This window comes from Oreochromis niloticus, linkage group LG17, assembly GCF_001858045.2.
Source record: "Oreochromis niloticus isolate F11D_XX linkage group LG17, O_niloticus_UMD_NMBU, whole genome shotgun sequence".
NCBI classification, from domain to species: Eukaryota; Metazoa; Chordata; class Actinopteri; order Cichliformes; family Cichlidae; genus Oreochromis; species Oreochromis niloticus.
The window spans coordinates 24594887-24614385 of record NC_031981.2 but is presented as its reverse complement, the minus strand read 5'-3'; the positions used below and the strand labels follow the sequence as shown (position 1 = coordinate 24614385).

The window sequence follows — 19499 nt, the reverse complement described above, 5'->3', positions numbered from 1 at the left end:
TCACCCTCTTATGTTGATGTAAGGAATATGATGAAAATACCTCAGTTTCTCCTTTGTCTTTGTGCAGAGAAGAGGAAGGGTTTTGAAGTCTCACTTCAAGCTCTTTGACTCGAAGATGCAGTGAATGTTTCTCCTGTGTCAGCTCCTCAATCACTCTGGTAAAAAGAAGAAACAGAGACAAGCATTAATGCAGCTAAAGCTGCAGTTTACCCCAGCTGATATGGGGTAAGAGACACGTCACCAATCTGTTACTTGTCTGCAACAGACCAGAACACGCAAAGTCCACAGAGAAAGACCCCGACCAGATGGTGGAGTTGAACACAGGGCCTTCTTGCTATGAGCCAACAGTGGTAACCGCTGTGCCACTATGCACGGGTATTCATGTGCCACCAAAATGCAGTCACATCAAAAATTGAAAAGCTGGTGTTTTCAGGTGATAATCAGACACTGTGCAATGATTTGTTTTTATGAATTAATTATTTATTAAAATTAGCACAACACATGTATTTAATTCATTGTACTAAATACTGATTTGCCACAATGATAAAAAAAAAACCCCAAAGTGAAATCAATAAAATTAAACACATGGTGAGGTTCATCAAACCCCCCTGAAAAACTCCAATGCACTCATAATGTACAGTGCAATAAGCTGTATAAACTGGGATTTTGGTTGTAAATCTGTGGTTAGCTACATATTAAATTACCTGTCTTTGTCAGTCAGGGCTTGCAAGTTGAGTATTCCACCAGAGGCTTGACTCTTCTCCACCATCTGTTTCTCAAGAGTGAGGTAGCGCTGGTTCTCGGAGTTTGCCAGTGAGGCCATCCGTTCAGCCTCAACTCGTGCCAGCTCAGCCTCCTGAATATATGCGTGTTCTCATCAGAATAAATCTAATTTTGCCTGTTAGTACCATGACGCTGCTTAGCCAGTGCTGCTATCTGTACCTCTTGCAGTAGCCGGACTTTGGTTGCCATGATTTCATGTAAGTGGTTGATTTCCTCCTGCTGCACCACCAGACGCCGCTGCAACTCTGCTTCATTTTGATTAGACAGGCTCCTTGCCGTCGATCTGTATGAGTTGAAATGAATAACAATTCACTTGCACACGAAGTACTAAAATAAAATAATCCCAAACGTATTCAGCCTTCCTAACCACACCACAGTTTCACCACAGTTGCATCATCTTCGAGCTCGGGTCCTCTACCAGGAGCCTCACTTGAGAGATTGACTGTAACTCAGGCGGTAGCGCAGGTCACCTGCTAATCGGAAGGTTGGTGGTTCAATCCCCAACTTGGGTAACATACTAACCCTAATTTATTCTCAAAGTATCTAATGTGTACTATTTGCAAACCTCAAATCGCACCCCTTGTCTTTAAAAGCAACGTAATCCATTGGATTACCTGTTGCAGTGTCTATGAATAAATCAGAATGAATAATCAGTGATTTTAATATACCACACTGGTTTTACTGGCTAGCTGTTAGCTATCAATCCCAGAGCAAAGACTCCCTCTTTGCCATCTTCATCCTGTTCTCTTTCTCTCCTTCTCTCTGCAGTATTGGTGCAGTCAACAAAAAGTTAAATGTTACAGTGAAACAGACTTTACAACCCATTAAAAGGCACACTGATCTGTGTTATTTATAGAAATATTCAAACTGAATATGGGCTGCTGCTGGCTGTTGACAGGTAACATGCTTTTGACTTGCTGTCACCTAAACTGGAGCCGTACTATTAAATAATGAAGCCCAATTTGACCAGAAAAGGAAAAGAAATCTTTAACTAACTGAAATATTAAAAGAATAAAGAACATAAGCTCCTTGGCTGACAATGTGCGATATGGCAGCAGACTAATGGCCTGAAAGCTAAAATTAGCGAGTAATATCTGCTGATCTAGCCTACATTAGCTAACAGAATAAGCAGCTACTTTATAAGTCACAGCATCGCCCCCACATAATTAGAACAGTTTGCACATTTGCTATATTTTATGTTGCTGTGTTTTAAATCGGCAGCGCTGAGTTGTGTCATGAAATGACCTATTCATCTTCTTTCTGCCACAGCAATGCAAGTCTTATTTGACTATATTTGAAACCTTACAAAAACGTCACAAAAATGCCATTTAATAATAAATCATTGTAATAAATCATTATGTGTTGCTTAAACGGGTATAAATGTATTTCTGGCGAGGGGTTTGATAACTCTGATTTAAAAGCAATGCTGAACTACATTTAGCTGTAACAGTTATTGGTTAGCTTGAATTCTCCCTCAAACTGGGGTTACTCAGTAAACAGTGAGGTGACCTTTATAGGCTTAGCAAGGAAAAATAAATTCAGACATATTTCCCATACAATGAAAATAACATTACAGCTTTATATTGAGCTTTTGGCCAGTAGAGAAAAGCCTTTAATACTTTAATTTTTTATATGAATATTTTTCCCAAATGTAAACATACACACATTCCAGTACATAGCAAAAGCCTACACCAGGCTTCTATACTCAGCTTATCAACAAACTACTCGTGCTCATTTTGGGCTTTCATCTTTCACTGTCATGTGACTAATTTCACATTGTTCACACTATGGTGGGCCCAGACTGTGGGCAATCATAGAAAACTGTCTCCTGATAACTGATAGCACCGTTCACTACTGCTTTGAATGTATCGTAAAAAGTCTTCAGGTTACTACGTATCGTTGCTACCATCTTAAACAATCCATGAAAACTCATTGATGAGTAAAAGATTATGGATTTAGCTATATTAGACTCTTTTATATATATATATATATTTTATATAAGACAAAAACACATTAAATAAATTAAAATTCAGAATTTTGGAAAGTTTCAAGATGACAGAAGTTTGTTCTTATGCCATTTATATGATGACTAGAGGTTGCTTTTATTCTTTTATGCTCTTATTTTATTGATTCTGATTTTGAAGTGTAGCTACAGTTGGTTCCTCAAATGTCCGATTTTACTGACAGTCTCATATTGACAGAGGTGTGAAATTCGGGTGAAGTTGGTTTGGGTTAGTGTTAGCTCTTTTACAATACAAGGTGTAAAATAGGAACAAGTGTCCTTGCTCTGGGTCCTTGACCCAGTGTTTTATATTTATATTATATTTATATTTTGAGTTTTTGCCTCAGTGTTTCATCCTCTGTTACTGAAATCTTTGTTGTTTTATTTTCTGTGTTTAATATTTATATTCCTCATTTAGTTCTCCCTCTTCTTTTCTCTGTTAGTGATTTCCTGTTTGATAGTCATTTGTCTCTTGTATTCTGTTTTACTTCCTTTTCTGGCTTAGTTTCAGCTGTGTCTCATTACCCTCCTGTGTCCACTTCCCTCAGTTGCCTCATGTGTATTTAAGACCTCCGATTGTCTCAGTTCTTTGTTGTCTTTAAGTTTTCTTTTTCTTTTTTCTTGTTTATATTATCCACACGTGATAACAGCAACAAACTGTGCTGTGATAACAGGAAATAAAAATAATAAAAATAGCCTTTTCCTGAAAAACATGGACCATCTTTCCCTTTAGGGAAATTTACAGAAAAAGCATCAAATGCACATTGAATGGTGTAATCTGAGGTTTGCATCCTGATCTCAGTATTCTGCTCCGTTTATTGTTTGGCAAAGGAGAACGCTTGAAGAAAGAAAGGGAGACAGCTGGCTTGTAAACAGGTGCTGGAGCTCATATAGTTCCCAACTCAGCAAACCATAAAACCTCTGCCCTTTACTCAGCCTACTCCCATATTCTAATCACCCTCCCCCTTTAAAAAAACAAAAACCACCCTTAGTAAGACCCTCACTTCTTCTCCACCTTGTCAGTTTCCTACCCTCTTTGTCCTCTATCCCAGAACTCAGAGGGACTTCATAAGCATTTTCGTGCTGAATCCATGCATTCCTTAGAGCTTAGTTTGTGTTGTGATAGCTAGGTTAGTCTACAGGCCAGCAGGCTTGCGTGTGATGAGAGGCCGTGGGGTCCTGAGCTTTCCTTGGCGCTGACGTACTTTTGGACTCATGGGAAACAAACTAGTGATGAAAGGAGTGTTTTTGTGCTTCTCTCAGAGGTTTCCCTAAAGGGATTTCAACAAATCTGTGCATAAGTAGTTGAGTATTCGAAACCGCTTTGAATTTTAAAATGTTCACGGGATGCTAGCGAATTATTTGTTTGATAATAGTGGAAACGAAAAGTACGATTTTGCAAATACTTACTGTGCTTTGTCCAAAAGCTCTTGTTTCTCCTCGAGTTCCTTTTTCAGACTCTCAACTTCAACCTTGAGTTCAATATTCTGGAAGAAAATCATAGACGTGAATAAGAAGAAACAATAAAAAAGTTGCAGGTCTGAAATTTCACATGCATCATATTTCATGGACAGACTTTATATTATTGCCAGACTAAATTTTAGGCGCTACAATATTCTTTTCCTGGAAGAGCTGGACCACTTGTCCTACCTCTGTAGAGTTTGCATGTTTTCCCCATGTTTGCGTGGGTTCTCTTCAAGTACACTGGCTTTCTCCCACAGTCCAAAGACATGCAATGAGTGGGGTCAGGCTAATTAAGGATCTTAAATTGCCCATAGGTGAGAATGACAGAGTGAATGGTTGTCTGTCTCTCTGTGTTAGCCCTGCATCAGATTGGCAACCCCTCCACAGTGTACACTACCTTTGCCCTATGGTCGCTGGAGTAGGCTCCAGCAATCCTGATAAAGCTACGTGGAAGTGAATGAGTTACCCTGACTTCAAGAACGAAGAAGTACTAATTTTACTTTTTCACTCTGTTGCACCCAATTTAAAAAACAAAAAAACAAAAAAACACAACCCAAAGTTAGAAGCAGTGATAATCAAATTGGCCTTATTTCTGCAGTGATTGTCATTCAGTCAGTATAGAGTACAGTAGTATGCCACACGAAACAAGCTTCCAAGTCTCACGTGCTATTCAATATCTCTGTAGCTCAGTAGGTCTATAAATAGGTGGTAGAAATAAGAGCACCTGCTGTATATGTCTCCTTCTGACCCCCAAAAGTGTAACATCCACCACTCCACCCCCAAGTACCCAGCAACAACTCTACTTTTAACTTTTAAATCTTAAAGCAGGAACCAACTGGATGGGGACTGACCGTCACTTATCGGTCACAGTATCTGTCTGCAGTGATTGATGTTTTCTATACACCAACCTGGAATTGCAGTTCAGCACTGCTGCAGTAACTGACACACAACACAGGTGCTGGACACAAGTGTTGTTGCTTGTATGTGCAAAACAAATTCAGATGCAACACACACACACGTGCATATACTGTGCACCGACAAAAACAGTGAAACATGAAGTGGGTCATTGGGTTTATAGCTGCCACTGGAACACAGGTCAAGCAGTTAGGGCAGTTAAAACAATTATTCTCTAGCAGATATGTGGCTCTCTTTAGATATGCTGTGCAGCTTCCACTGAGAGCAATGAATTAAAACCTCATTTTTATATACTAACCTGGATTTTATCAGTCTTTTTTTCTCCCCTCGGTAGAGAGTTTTTAGTCTCTACCGAGTATTTGGATACTCTTGAAAAGTCAATCCCAAAATTAAGACTGCTGCAGCCCAACAGCAAATCCCACCAAATCATAAATATTCACTCTAATCAAAATACAATAGAAAGTGATGTATTTACTTTAAAATTTTATTCAAAAAACATCAACAAAACAGGCTGTTGGCTAGAAATTGTTAATGCTACCCAGTTACCAGTAAATTTAGGTCAGAGTAAGCAATATCACAAACTAATCACCTCCTATTGCCAGTTTTAATTCACTTTTTAGATAAATAAATACACTTATATGAAAATGTAACTGTACATATGAGTAATTTCAAACTGAATTTGTACCTGCAGTACCTTCACGGGCCACCAGGGGACCCTAGCCCACACTTTGGGACTCACTACTCTATCAGGTTTACCTTAAAATGTGAAATGCCCTGAAATACCTTTTGTTGTGAGTTTGGAGTGTACAAATAAAACTGAACAGAATTAAATGAATCTGTTTTCAGATAGAAAGCACAGATTTCAAGAGTGGATACATTTTTAACTTTTCCTCTGTGTTTTAAATTGTCATACATTTCAGGATTGACGGTTTTCCTTTTGCAAGAAAATAATCTTTTGGATTTTGACTTTGCTGTAAAATTATTCTAATGTTAGAATTAATAGATACTTGCATTAGATACTCGCTGGTGCCTGGTAGCCACAATGACAAGTATTCACTGTGGGTCATGGGTAGCAGAGAATATTTGATCAAACATAGATATATTGTAAAAGATTGGTGTGGAAAACAATGATCACTATTTTCAGAATCATGTACAGCCCTCTGACCTCATGCAGATCGATTAGATGAAAAGAAATTACATATTGTTTTATTTTGAAAGACTGATTTGTGAAGTGGCAGAAGAAGTTTTATTTTAGTATCAAGTATATATTATTATTGAATTACAAAAATAGAGAGAATTACATTTTAAAATTCACCACTTGTCTAATCCATGAGCTCACCCAACAGTTTTGGACACTGTAAGATTAATTCAATTATATTTTATTTATATCGCACCAAATCACAACAACAGTTCTATCAAGATGCTTTATATTGTAATGTGAACGCCAAGTCCTATAGGCCAAAAGCATTGATGTGCGGAGTGAGGGCACAGGGTATAGGGAGGGATAGGGAAGGAGGGGGGTGTAATCATATTTCTGGGGATCGGGGCCAAAATGCAAATATTCAGGTAAAAACCATATATATAAAAATGTACTTAACTATTTAGTTACTAAACACTGCTGCCAGAGAGAGTGAACAATTTCAATCCTTTTTCTTGTGACCCTTGGTGCCTCAGAAGGTTGAGGCCCTCCTTTATTTCTGACTGCAGCACTGAGACAACTGTAGTCACTCTAAATCAGCTTCACAAGCAGAAATGTTTGACAGACAGTTTGAATGAACTGCTGCGCAGCAGCCTGAGACCTACTGTCAGTATGAGTTACTGTCAGACACAAACCTGCATATCTTTGCATAGCATATAACTCCACATCAGTGCATGCAAATACAGAACTGTTGGAATAACTTGCATGCGCGTGTCACAGTTAAATTATACACAGACTGTTTTTCTTACTCACCCACTTGTGCACGTCATCACTGCTCTCCTCATATTTCTGCTGGATCTTCTCCTCCAGGAAGTAGATACGCAGCTTTAGGCTGAAGTTCTCCTTCTTCAGGTCATTCAGGTGCTGTGAGATAGTGCGGTAACCACGGAAGCCAGAGTTAGACATGATGAGAGGCTGCTCCTTTGTAGGGGGCACCGCAGCCCCCCATTCAGTACAGCATAATGTGGGAAAAGACAGGGCTGCAGAGAAGCAAAGCCCTGTCTGAAAAATCTAACTGTTCTGATGTTGTATAGCAAAAATCTGATGCTCTGATCTCTCCCGCTAGTACACTTCAATAGACAAGCGCAAGATCAGAGTGCTGGTCAAAACAAAAAGTTGACATGAGCTCCTCGCTGTGTGGATTTGTTACAGAGGGGCTCAGGAGTGGCACGAGAGGGGAGGATGAGGGGATGTTTCCTTTTTTACCACGAGGAAGGCATTACAAGAATCTGAGACAGGAGTGAGTGTGTGCTGATAACTGCTACAATGCTGAGCTGCTGTAAAATACCCTTTCACTAGGAAGTGTGTGTGTGTGGAGATTAATTGGGATTACATTAGCCTGACATCAAAATAAAATCTCCTTGAACTGAACTGAATATGGGCATTTGTACACGAGCTACTCTTTGTATGTTCTGTACTGACAAGAGCTAAATGTTTACAATACAAGTCATGCAAAAACATGTGCTCTACTAATACAAGTTTAAGATCCACAAAAAATAACAGTTGACTCAAAGCACTTTACACTACAAGCACCCTATGCATTTATCCTGTGTTTTTTATTCTAGAAACTTTAAGCGCCTTATCTACCTTAGTTCAACAGCCAATCCACAATCGCCCACAATCTAACATGCATATCTTTCCACAAAGACATATGGAGAACATGCAAACTCCATACAGAAGCTATGAGGTCAGAGTGCTAACCACTACACCGCTGTGCAGCCCGACAGGGGCAGATGTGAATTTCTATTCCATTTCAAATTTACATGTGGAATTTGGTCACTGAATCATAAAAAGGCATAATTTGGTCATACGCAGTTAAAGGGTGTCCTTTGAAATATGTACCATGCACGTAGGACTTTCACTTTAACACTTTAAAAACAGATTCATAGAACCAGAGAGTACCACAGGGAGGCACTAATGCTCTACCAAAATTTCGAGAACCAGACGTCTCAGAGTGAACTTGAATCCAGAAGCTATTTAAAGAAACCTTTGCCCCACGGCTGTCACTGAGGAATGCTGAAGTGGGAGACAGTGATCACACATGCAGGGCTGTCCGATGCCAGCACTTCAGATGGCCCCGTGCCACACTGACTGACTGCATATTAAATTACATATGCCTGAATGCATGAACATATATTGTGTACACATACATGCACACAACATCTATGCCGAAAAAGGGGACGGCTGTATGCAGAATGTTCATAACTGAAGGCTTTGAACATAAAATGAAATCACTTAGTCAGGGCTATTGAAACTTCACAGGGACTTTGTGCACTTAATTTTAAAAGAACACAGTTTGTTTGAGGTAATGTGTTTCTACTTCTCCTTTGTAGCATATTTTTCTCCTTAATTCTCAGCTCACACCGCTAAATGGCTGTGTATTTGTGTAAAACACACACATCTGCTTCTCATAGGGCCCACATCAATCAGTAAAGCAATGATGGCAATGATAGAGTTTCTATTTTTAGTATTTCTATTTCAGTTACAATGTTATAATATATAAAGATAAGAATGAAGATAACTATAATGTACGAGCACTGTAAAAAGTATTATTAATGCTGAAATGTCACAATCTGACAAAACACAGAAAGAAGCCAAGTTAACCATTTCAGTCCATTTTTATGAATTCATGTGTAAGAATACACTGAGACCCTTGATGCACATTGAGTGTGTGTATGTATTTATGTATATACGTACTTATGTGTGTACTGCACTACTCACAGCTATTTGTCCTTAATCAATCCTTGCAAAGACAGAGCTTGAACCTGAAATATATTACTGATACAGTAAATATATTAGTGATGACAGTGGTAATCTTATTCTGACAGTCTGACAACACAAAATAACAAAGATTACATCTGAGAAATTAAGCACATGACCACTTCAGGCCAAAATGATCATAAGAGTTTTTCATAACTGCCACAACTACACTGCAAATCAATCTGGAGTTAACAAGAACTGGAGAAGAAATGTAAACCCGAGGCCATGCAGAGAAAAAAGACTAAATTTATTGCAAAGCGGCATGCCCGTGAAATGAAATCATCCTAATTCTCCAGGACTTTTCCAGCATCAGAGCATAATCCAATACAAGAGAAGGAGGGGAGAAAAGAGAACATTATAACTTTTTTTCCAGGCTGTTGCACCTCCAACTTTTACCACACTATGTTTCATGAGTCAGGAACAAACTCAAAGTCCCATTATTAGAATCAGAAAGTATTAAGACCTGAAATTTCACAGAAGAAGATCCATTTTAAATGTTTTCATTGTCCCTTTCCACATTTCTTTTTCTTTAAAAAAAAAAAATCTTATGCCTTCATTAGAAGTTGTTTTGTTACCATGGATGGTAGGAGGGAAGCAAAACAGTTTACTACCCTCTGCCCTCTGTTTAACTGGGAGGTTGCATGTGAGTGTATGAGTTTGTGTGTCCTCCGGATTGGCAGACCATTGGGAGTTTTCCCCCTTTACCGGTAACAGGAGCTCCTTGATGCCAGCTAGCTCAACATTTTCCAGCCATACTCTCTGGCAGTGCCAGGCCGCTAATGCAACTCTGCAGTGGGAATGTCTGATTGTGTTTATTATGCTGCCACGGTCCATGCTTCACGGTGGTTAAAAATTATAATTTGTAAACCTACTTAAATCATCAAGAGAGCCACTAAAAACATCCCCAGGAGCTAATTAAAATTATGGACTAAAAAAAGAGGGATTAATGCTTGAGGCATTCTAGAAACCAGATAACACCTGCATGATGGCTGCATGCTGCAGAGTGGTTCTTTACATATGACATGCAATTGCATATGCAGCTGAGTTCACCATACTAGGAAAGACACCAAGCAATATAGAGAGGCACAGTTCGCACTGTCACCTGTTAGCAAAAGGGTTCCTGCCCCAAACCCCAGCTGGGGTCTATATATGTGTCAGTCTGTGGGTTTCCTCAGTATGATTAATAAGTATGTAAACTCTGTCTTGTAGTCTAAATCACTTTGAGTGGTCAGTAAGACTAGAGTAGTGCTCAATGAATGTCAGTGCATTACATTTGAATGTGCTCGGTCTAAGTGGTGGGTATATTGATATTTAAGACATTAAATTTGCCTTCATTTGATTAGACACATCAGGGTTGGATTAATTAAAACAAACAAACAAATAATAATAAAAAAAATTCCCAGCACAAAGTAATCTCTTTGTCACTCTAATATTTCTTGGGATGATTTGAAACAACATTAAACAACAGAGACCACTGGTTATTGCAAACTTTAGATACTGGAGTGTTGTTATTAGTACGTATAGAACAGACAGTGAAGTCATGAATTTTGAATCCACAGAATTGTGGTTCAGTGTGAATGTACTTAATACTGGAAGCAAAACTAAAGTCCCTCCAAAAGATTATATTACACTTAAATTTTAAGAGAACTTAACAAGCAGGAGAAGGCCATGTGCTACTGTTCTCACACTAAAAAAGTGAAAACCTAGCCTTAAAAGTGAACCTAATACACCTAGAAAACTTTTACAAGGTTGTAAAAAAAACAAGAAAAAAGAAAGAAACTTCAATGTATTACTCTGAGATAGAACTATATACAGTTCAACTCTATTTTCCAGTGAATAATCATTTCTTCTCACACCACAAGACTCATAACACTATATCCAATGGTCTGGCCAACCTTCAGAGAAAATGTGACTCAATGTTTGAGATTTATTTACTGGGATAATTCATCAAGAGGAAAATTTAAAGATTGGCCGTCAGCAGAGCAAAGACGGCTGAGGAGAGAGACTCCAAACTCAAACCCAAACAAAATACAGAGAATATCAGTGTCAAAATTCTTAACACAAAGTTAGTTAAGAACACAACGTATATTGATTTGATTACTACGTTTAATTCAAAATAAAGGACAAAATGTATCTCTGTGCATCAACCACATGCTGTTTTATGGTCTATCTGGCTAGGTGTGATCTATTAGGCATTAAACATTAAACCAAATTTAGCCTTTATGCTCTTAATTGTTAGATAAGCTCTCTAATCAACAAAGGAAAACAAAACCTCAGTTTCTAATCACGAATTTATTCATGATTCAACAGGGATGAGGAACCAAATGCAAAACATGGTAGGGGAGGTAAGGGCCGGTGTACTAGGCAGAGGTGCCATGATCCTGAGTCTTGACTCATAGTTGACTTTTCCTTATTTTTACTTCCTTTGTCTTGTTATCCCTGATTAGCCTCACCTATTCTACCTAACTGTTTTGTCTTGTCCTGGTTAGCCCTTGTGTGTCAGTTAGTAAATACTGAAATGTCTTACCGTATGTGTTCCCTGCCTGCTTGTTTGTTTGTTTGTGTTTATTTGTTTGTTTGCTCTTGTTTGTTTATTTGTTCCTGTCCTTTTTGGATTTTTTAAATGAAACGAAACAATAAATTTTAGTTTATTTAGACATAAATTTAGACATAAAGGGACTTTTTAAGGGCTAAAATTTGCTTTAATTTTAGTTCAGGAATGAGAGCTGAAATATATGAGAGTTGTATGAGTTTAGTAGGTGTCTACATGACTCCCATCTATTGTTTTTAAAAACTGCAAAAGCATACACCTGGTTTCAGTTTTTTAATGGCACATTTGATCCAAATAATATTTGACTGTGATGACCAGATAGAGTAGCATTACTTAATAGTGGTTTTATAAATATACAGTAAACTCTGTCTGAGATTGAATGAAAAAGTCTTAATCCAAATGTTGTTCAAACTTCCCATCTGCAAAATATATATTTTAAGTTCACCGGCAACCTTATGATCCAAGCACCATCAATGTGCCTCATAAAGCAATCATTCAAGAAAGAATTATAGCTGCAAAATCAACAATATTTAAACCTCGAGGCAGTAAAATAGATCAGAGCTAATAAGGAGTTTTCACCTGTCAATAAGTTTGATGGAATCTACATAAATTCCAAAAAAAGTACTTTTAAGTACTTACACACCTCTTCATGTAGCTATAATTATAGGCAGAAGACATCACAGGGTTAGGAGGATGTCAGACTGAGGTCTCATCACATCCTCCTCCTCACACTGTCTGTCTCTTTGGGTTTGACGGAAGCATTCCCAGATGTGGTGGCAGCAGCTGTGTATGAGTAAAGAATGGTGTAGTGCTAAGGAGGTGTCAGTCGCCCATCAAGGTCTTGGAGTAGAATGGCACTGATGGGTGGAGCGGTTCAACTTAGAGGGCTTCAGTGGCTTTTCCAACCCATCTGCCAGATTTAATGCAGTGAGTTGGAACAAGCAAAACAAAATAAAAACAAAAAACTCCCAATATACTGTAACGTTTTGGCTTTGCAACTCCATTTTTAAGCATTTACAAGCTATAGTGTTTATTTTTCAACCCTCTTCCATGCACTGTTTTGGCCAAAGACATACTGTATGTAAAGTGTGTTGTATGTCAAGATGAGGTCGAGGCGAATGTGCTGCATGCAGCCTGCGGGAGCAGTGTCAGTGTGGAAGTATGGCTTGCATGACTCAAAAACCTTGGCTGGCCTCTGTGTTTAGCTGCAGCAATCTCTGTGTTTCCATGGCTATTTACCATGCATGCCATTGTTTTCCTTTAATGATGCCAAGAGAACAAGAGGCATGAAGCAAAACAGGATCTAACTCTCTTTAACAGCACACACTGTGTCCAGACGCTCAGATACGGACTACGGATTATTGGTGGATTATTTACATCTTCTCCACAGCAGGGACAAGCAGGCGCCTGGGCCAACTCCATGTTATAATACAGGATCAAAAGCACTCAACATTGTAAATGAAACTGGAGCCTGTCGGCAAATCATCTCAGCTGACACATAGTTCTTAATGAAATCACATTAAAGGTTATTTCAGAGGAAGAAGAGGACATAAATAACAAGTAAACCCTATTTTATCACTGTGCAGCTGTAGCAGGAATCACAGGTGGGGGGTTAGGATTCATCTTGGAGCTGGGGTTTTTTCTGTTGCTACATTACCTGAAGAAAACAGAGCATTTCTGCATTGATTCAAGAGTTTGCAACCACCTTCGCAGTTGAAGAAGAACGATCAGTCCTTTTTCCCTCCTTCCTTTCCCATTTCAAAAATCTACTTTTACACGTCGATATTTCCCTCCATCATTCATATGCCAAGATGCTGTATTTCCAGCTTTTATACCAGCCCGCTTTTCATTGTACAGCCTCTGATTTGTTGAGATTATTTTGTCTTCACAAACTATCCCGTGCGGCTGTTTCAATCTCATTCACAGTTTTATGTATTTTTTTGACCCAACATTTCTGTTATTTGTTTCATCTTATCAGATGTTGGCTCAATTATTTGCCCATTTTCAAGAAAAGAATACAAATCTAAATTACTGCATTACTAACCATCAGTGTCAACTTGAATTAATTTAAAACTACTGCCTTTTTGCAGGTTCTTACACTCATTTAATTTAATAAGGGCATTTAATTTAATTTCTACTATTGTTTGTGTTTCTGTTGCCAAAATATCATAAACGTTTAGCTATTAAAAGGCTGCGATTCCTGAGACAGATAATGTTTCTTAAACTATTTTTAAAGTAGGCTATATTTAACTTTAAATTAAGAAGAGCTTTTAACTTAAGGCTAAATCAATCTTTAAATTGACTTATCTAATAATTTACTACTCATGAGTCAACTTAAAATCAAGTTAAAAGCTCAACTATTCCTTCATTATGTACTGCACATTCAAAATAAGGCACCAGCTTTGCCCATTTGAGTAAAGCAACCTTATCAAATTTTATAGTGCAGAAACAGTAGCTTTTTTAAATGTTTTATTTTTATTGGGAATCACAGAAAAATAGTGAGCCAGGAAAAATGCTGTGGTCTTGGCTTTGTTTAGGCCTGGTTGGAACCACAGAGAGTTTACTACTCTTGACCAGTCATAGGCTAAAAGGTTACAACTACCACGAACTTAACAGTGTCTTTCAGTTTAACCCACAACTGATGTCGTGTATTTTTAGGGAGGAGGGAATCATAAATACTATATCTAATACATGCCAGGCGAGATCATTTATCGTTTCTGCCTGACTGAAAGGCCTTCTGGAGCTATTTAACAAGAAGGCCCATCCATCGTTATAAAACTACAATTTTATATGATACAGAGACATACGAAGGTCAGTATCTGCCAGGTGAAACACAAGCTGGACACCTACAATTTTAAATTTTACTGGATAAGTGACTTTAAAAGGCTGGAAGTGACAACAGGCCTGTGAGAGTCCACTCACAGAATCGGGATCAGATGTACCAACATCATTTTCCCTCCTAACCCAGGCTGTCTGAGATATCTGACCCCCGGAAGTGAGTGGAGACTGTGACTGATGCCCCAGAGCATGGAGCTTGGAGCTCCAGCTGCTAATGCAGCATGATACTCCCATAGAGAGAAGGAGAGCAGGGAGCAGGGCCTGAACTCAGGCAGCTTTTGGGGTTAAAACACAGCTGCTGCTGATGGCTACGGGCTTGGTTGCTCTGCCAAAAAGGAAACCTTATCAAAGGAGCACCAAGGAGTCAGTGTGTCGATGTCCAAGTTAATAGAGTGAAAGAACTCCTGCCCTTTGGTCACTCTGACAGAGCTATTGTGTGTCTTAATATGCGTAAAGGATAATCATATTTAACCATGTTTACTGGTTTGCAGACTGTGCACCAGTAGTTATGATGTCACTTTTAGCATGTGAAAGCAAGCATAACTGTTGGTGAGTCATTGGGGAAAAAGGCTATATCTCTCAGCTTCTTGTATAAGAAGATAATAATTTAATGTCAATTTGCAGAGGACTGTAGTGGTCACACAATGTAAAAAAGTCTAATCTGAGAAACGTGTAGAATTCTATTCCGTTAGGCGACAGGAGATAGACATAAAATAAAACGATGCAAAGTAAAACAATCTCTCCCAGTCAGTTATTGTTGCTTAAAGCTCCGCTTGTTTTGTATTTATAGGATAATGTCTGCCTCTTGGACTTGAGCTGGCCAAGCAGAGAGGACAGCAGCTTTTTCTGGTGGCTTATGCACATGCATTGTGGATAAAGCTCTGTTCTTTAATGGGAAACTGATGGGAGACCAGCATGCGAGGCCGTTGGCGCTGCTTTCACTGCTCTGAAGTCACTTATGATCTGCACTTTGTGTGGAAACACAGCTAACATTAGCATGTAAACAAGCTTAAGTGATTTATCATCATAACAGATCCGTTTCCGCTCGCTAACCACCTTGGCCAATGCGTGATGAAAAGAAGATTGAGTGTGGAAAAAGGTTATTAGTAGCTCCTTAAGTACATTAGCAAGGAAGGTTCTGATGATGATGATGGAGAGGTGACAGCAGCTCTTAGTATGTCCACTAAAAAAAAAAAAAGAGGCAAGTTGACCAGGTACAGACACTTTCAGATAAACATCTATGAGAAATCACTTCTTTGAATGAATGTAATACATTTAACCAGCTGTGTTGCCAATAATCCACCTTCATTTTTCATAAATATTTTTTTTGTTATTTTATAATTATTTTATTTTTGATATTTTTGTACAAGTTTCCAATAATACTGTACAACTTATCACTGTAAATCATATTTTGGGGGGTAATATATAACAGATATTATTTTAACTATAGACATAATAACATTTCACCATTTTCTTGTAATTAATTCAGTACTAGTTAGCAAATCTTATAGAGAGGATAAACCGAAGATCGTTGCATTTTACTGTCACATTATTGCCCCTTCTCCACAGCAGTGTGCATAATTCCAACCTTCAAAAATTGTAGGTCATTTGGCCATATTTGACTACAAATAGAACTACTGTAGCGTGCTTTATGTCGTGCTTGATCCCCTATATTTTTCTCACATTTCATTGATACCAGCCCTCAATGTTTTCATCACCATTTGAAAAATATATGTAAACATCACATTTGTGACCAAATGTATATGCCGTACATGTTACATACACAAATGTTAAGTACCCAAAGATAAACAGGAAGAGCTTCAGTTTCAGATATTTGGCCAGATATTTAATTCTAAAATTTGCATGGAGAATTCAGTTTTTATTTCCAAAAGCCTCGACTGTTTCTGTTAAAGTCATGCAATAATCATCCTGATTACTTCTGAAGGCCTAAACATTAAAGATAAGTCTGCTTCCCTGCTTTCTAAATGATTTACACTCAGACACTTGTCTATTAAAAAACATCTTCACCACTGTCACCTCTGCGATCATAAGAGTTATACTCTGTGAGTCATACAGCACCCAGTAACCTTAAAACATTGCACTGACTTTATCTGCAGGCTTTGGTATTGGCTGCTTGACAAAAGCATGTTTTTAGTTCTACAGAGCTGGGAAAAAGTTGTCAAAGATTCTTCAGCCTCTGCCTGTGTTTGCTTAGTGCAATTAACTCTCAGTGGAAACACTTGAGGTCTACAGATAGGAAACCTTCCTGCTAAGCTGATTCTTTCTTTGCTCTGCGGTGATGCCAGGACTTATCAGAAGAACACATTCTATAATGAGCAAATAAAGACGAGAACACACACTCTCCACTGTATTTTTAAAAGTTGAAACTATGATTGATTACTTGTCTCTGTGTTAGGTGGCTCCCTTTATGTTATTTCCTGTATTATTTTGATATTCTCTTGTCCCATGTGCCTTGTATTTAGTTCCTGCTCTTGTCTTGTTATTCCTGATTTGTTCCCACTGCGTTTCCCTCTAGTTTCCCTAGCCTCATTACCTTGTGTATCTCATGTCTACGTCTCCCCTTGCCCTTTGTCATGTCCTCTCTCATGGTTGTGTGTTTTTTCAATTTGCTATGCTCCTGCCCTGCTCAATGCATGCTTTGGTTTGTCTCCCATGGATTACCAGCAATAAAGCTAAGTTTGAGCTCAGTTCTTGTCTTGTGAGTCCTGCATCTGGGTGCTAATTCTGCCTCTTACATATCCGAAGCTTGACAGAAAGAATAATTCTGACAGTTCATTCATCTTCAGATCAACAAAAAATGCTAACCTTCAAGGAAACACAAGCAGAGAACAAAGAGAGTCAGCATATTCCACATGTCTAAACAGCAAGTCATTTCTAAGCCATCTCCTTAACACAAACTAATACCTGTTCCCATGCCTCTGCTCTGCACACATGCAGGCAGCCTGAGCAAGGCCAAGCAAATACTTTCCATCAGTTTGTGTAAGCAATGATAAACACATTATGTCTAATCATAAGTGTATTTCATGTTACAGTTGGGTCAGAGCCCTTGCAGCCAAAATGCCCAATTTTCCCATGGTTGTATTTCAGAGGGAGAGTAGGTCTGTGTCTCATTTCTGTGTTTATGGCAAGTCTAAATTATGGTATCAAGTTCAGCTCAAATCGAAACAAGTGCCAACTGTCATGGCAGACCATCCCATGCAGGCCACTTCTGTCTTTGGGATGCAGTGTAACTCAATCTATCCCTGAATTTCAGGCTCTCTGCTTGGAGTCATTTTCACTGTACAGGGAGAGACAGAGCAGACAGATCTGAAAAAACAAACACAGACCTTCAGAACAAAGTTAGTGGTTCTTTTTTCCCCCAAATACAAAGCAGAAATAGAAACCACGTTTTGTGAATGAAGCCCAGCTGACAAACAGAGGAGGACTTAAACGTTAAGGACCTCCGTGCGCGCGTTTGTGTGTGTGTGTGTGTAAGTAAACCTGAATTTCTGCAGTTTTACAAATCTGTATTTCTATGTTTCTATAACCTATAATGGATCCTGCTCTTCAGTTGAATCCTGTGTCATGTCATTTCACTAGTTTGCAATGTGACCAAGAGATGCTGATGTTATACGGAAGAATCTAACATGAAAAGATGTGAAAAGAGGTTTTAGACCACACTGAAGGTCAAATGAAAATGAAATTATTCGTAGGAATATGATTAAATAAAATGTAAAATGTGTTATGTAAGTTTTGACAAACTGTTTTTTTAAAATTCCGTGCTAAAGAACAGTTGTACTTTCTTTGGATATGATCCCCTGTATATAAAGACAAACTAATAAATAGTAATAAAGGTTGCTGAAAGCCTGTAAGACTGTTAATTATCTTTATTCATTGAAAGGCACTTCTAGCAGGTCTATCACTTCACTCCATGTTAGCTGACTCACTTCATCCAAACTTTTACTTGAAGCTTTGTTCGTTGCGCTGTGATTGAAATTAATCTGACAATGATGTACATATTCTCATTCTAAAATTTATAACTATGTATTATCCCCCCTCTAAGATCTAAAAATCACATATCCTTCATATTAAACAAAGAGCAGACAGTAACAAAGTGGCACAAGGTTGTACCTAGTTCTTGCAGATGTATAAATGAAGAAATGACTAACAGAAAGCATGCGCAAAAAATCAGGGATAACGAGACAGAGGAAGTTAAACTGAACATGACATACAAGAGACAAAACAACACTAGGACAGAAACTAAGACATACAAACTTTACACAGACAAAAGGTAAAGATGCACAGAAACAACTTGTCACTGAGGTGAGGTGACTAATTACAGAGACTGGGCATGGAGAAACCAGACAGAAACAACTGAATGGTGAACAAGGGTAAACTTTACATAGAGGAGAACAGGATGAGAAAAGATAGGGAAACATGGGAAGACAAAAGTCCAAATGCAAGATGAGACTGTGACACAACAAAGCACAGAAGGGAATAAATCAGGAATAACAAGACAGCTGGACTTAAAATATAGATAATAGTACTGGAGACAAAAGACTGCTAACATAAAACAGGAAGTAACAAAACATGGAATCACAAACAGATGAAAACTTGACAAAGCACAGAGAACACAGGCGAAACGTGATGAAGAGAAAACGACCTAATCACCTAGAACACAACCTGGATATCAAGAAAACCTGAGAAGATAAACACGAAACATAGAAGGGGACAGCACCAGACGCAGGGACAAAAGGGATGCGAGAGTACATAATGTCAACGTGTGCTGTGTGACAGGCAGGATGAGGAACCCAAATGCAGGACTCAAGATGGAGGAATAAACTCAAAACGGCAGCTTTTATTGCTGGAAAAAACTAACACTAAATACAAAACAAACCAGAAACTACCTTGGCCCTGGCTGGAAACACGGCGGGAAACACACAGCATAATGACAGTGCGACGCAACAACAAGCAGGGGAAGATAAAAT

At 38.5% G+C, this 19499-nt stretch overlaps 1 protein-coding gene across 3 annotated transcripts in view; it reads right to left on the bottom strand.

Annotated features, from left to right (window-relative positions):
* Nucleotides 1-19499, bottom strand: part of pde4dip (phosphodiesterase 4D interacting protein) — a 90632-nt gene that overhangs the window by 40674 nt on the left and 30459 nt on the right. For all 3 annotated transcript variants that reach the window (XM_019346730.2, XM_013273524.3, XM_025899744.1), the window contains exons 4-8: nt 7116-7226; nt 4196-4272; nt 943-1066; nt 705-856; nt 41-155 (exon numbers count right to left, since the gene is read on the bottom strand). In XM_019346730.2, the coding sequence (XP_019202275.1) occupies nt 41-155; nt 705-856; nt 943-1066; nt 4196-4272; nt 7116-7226 (579 nt within the window). The remainder of the gene's footprint in view (nt 1-40; nt 156-704; nt 857-942; nt 1067-4195; nt 4273-7115; nt 7227-19499) is intronic.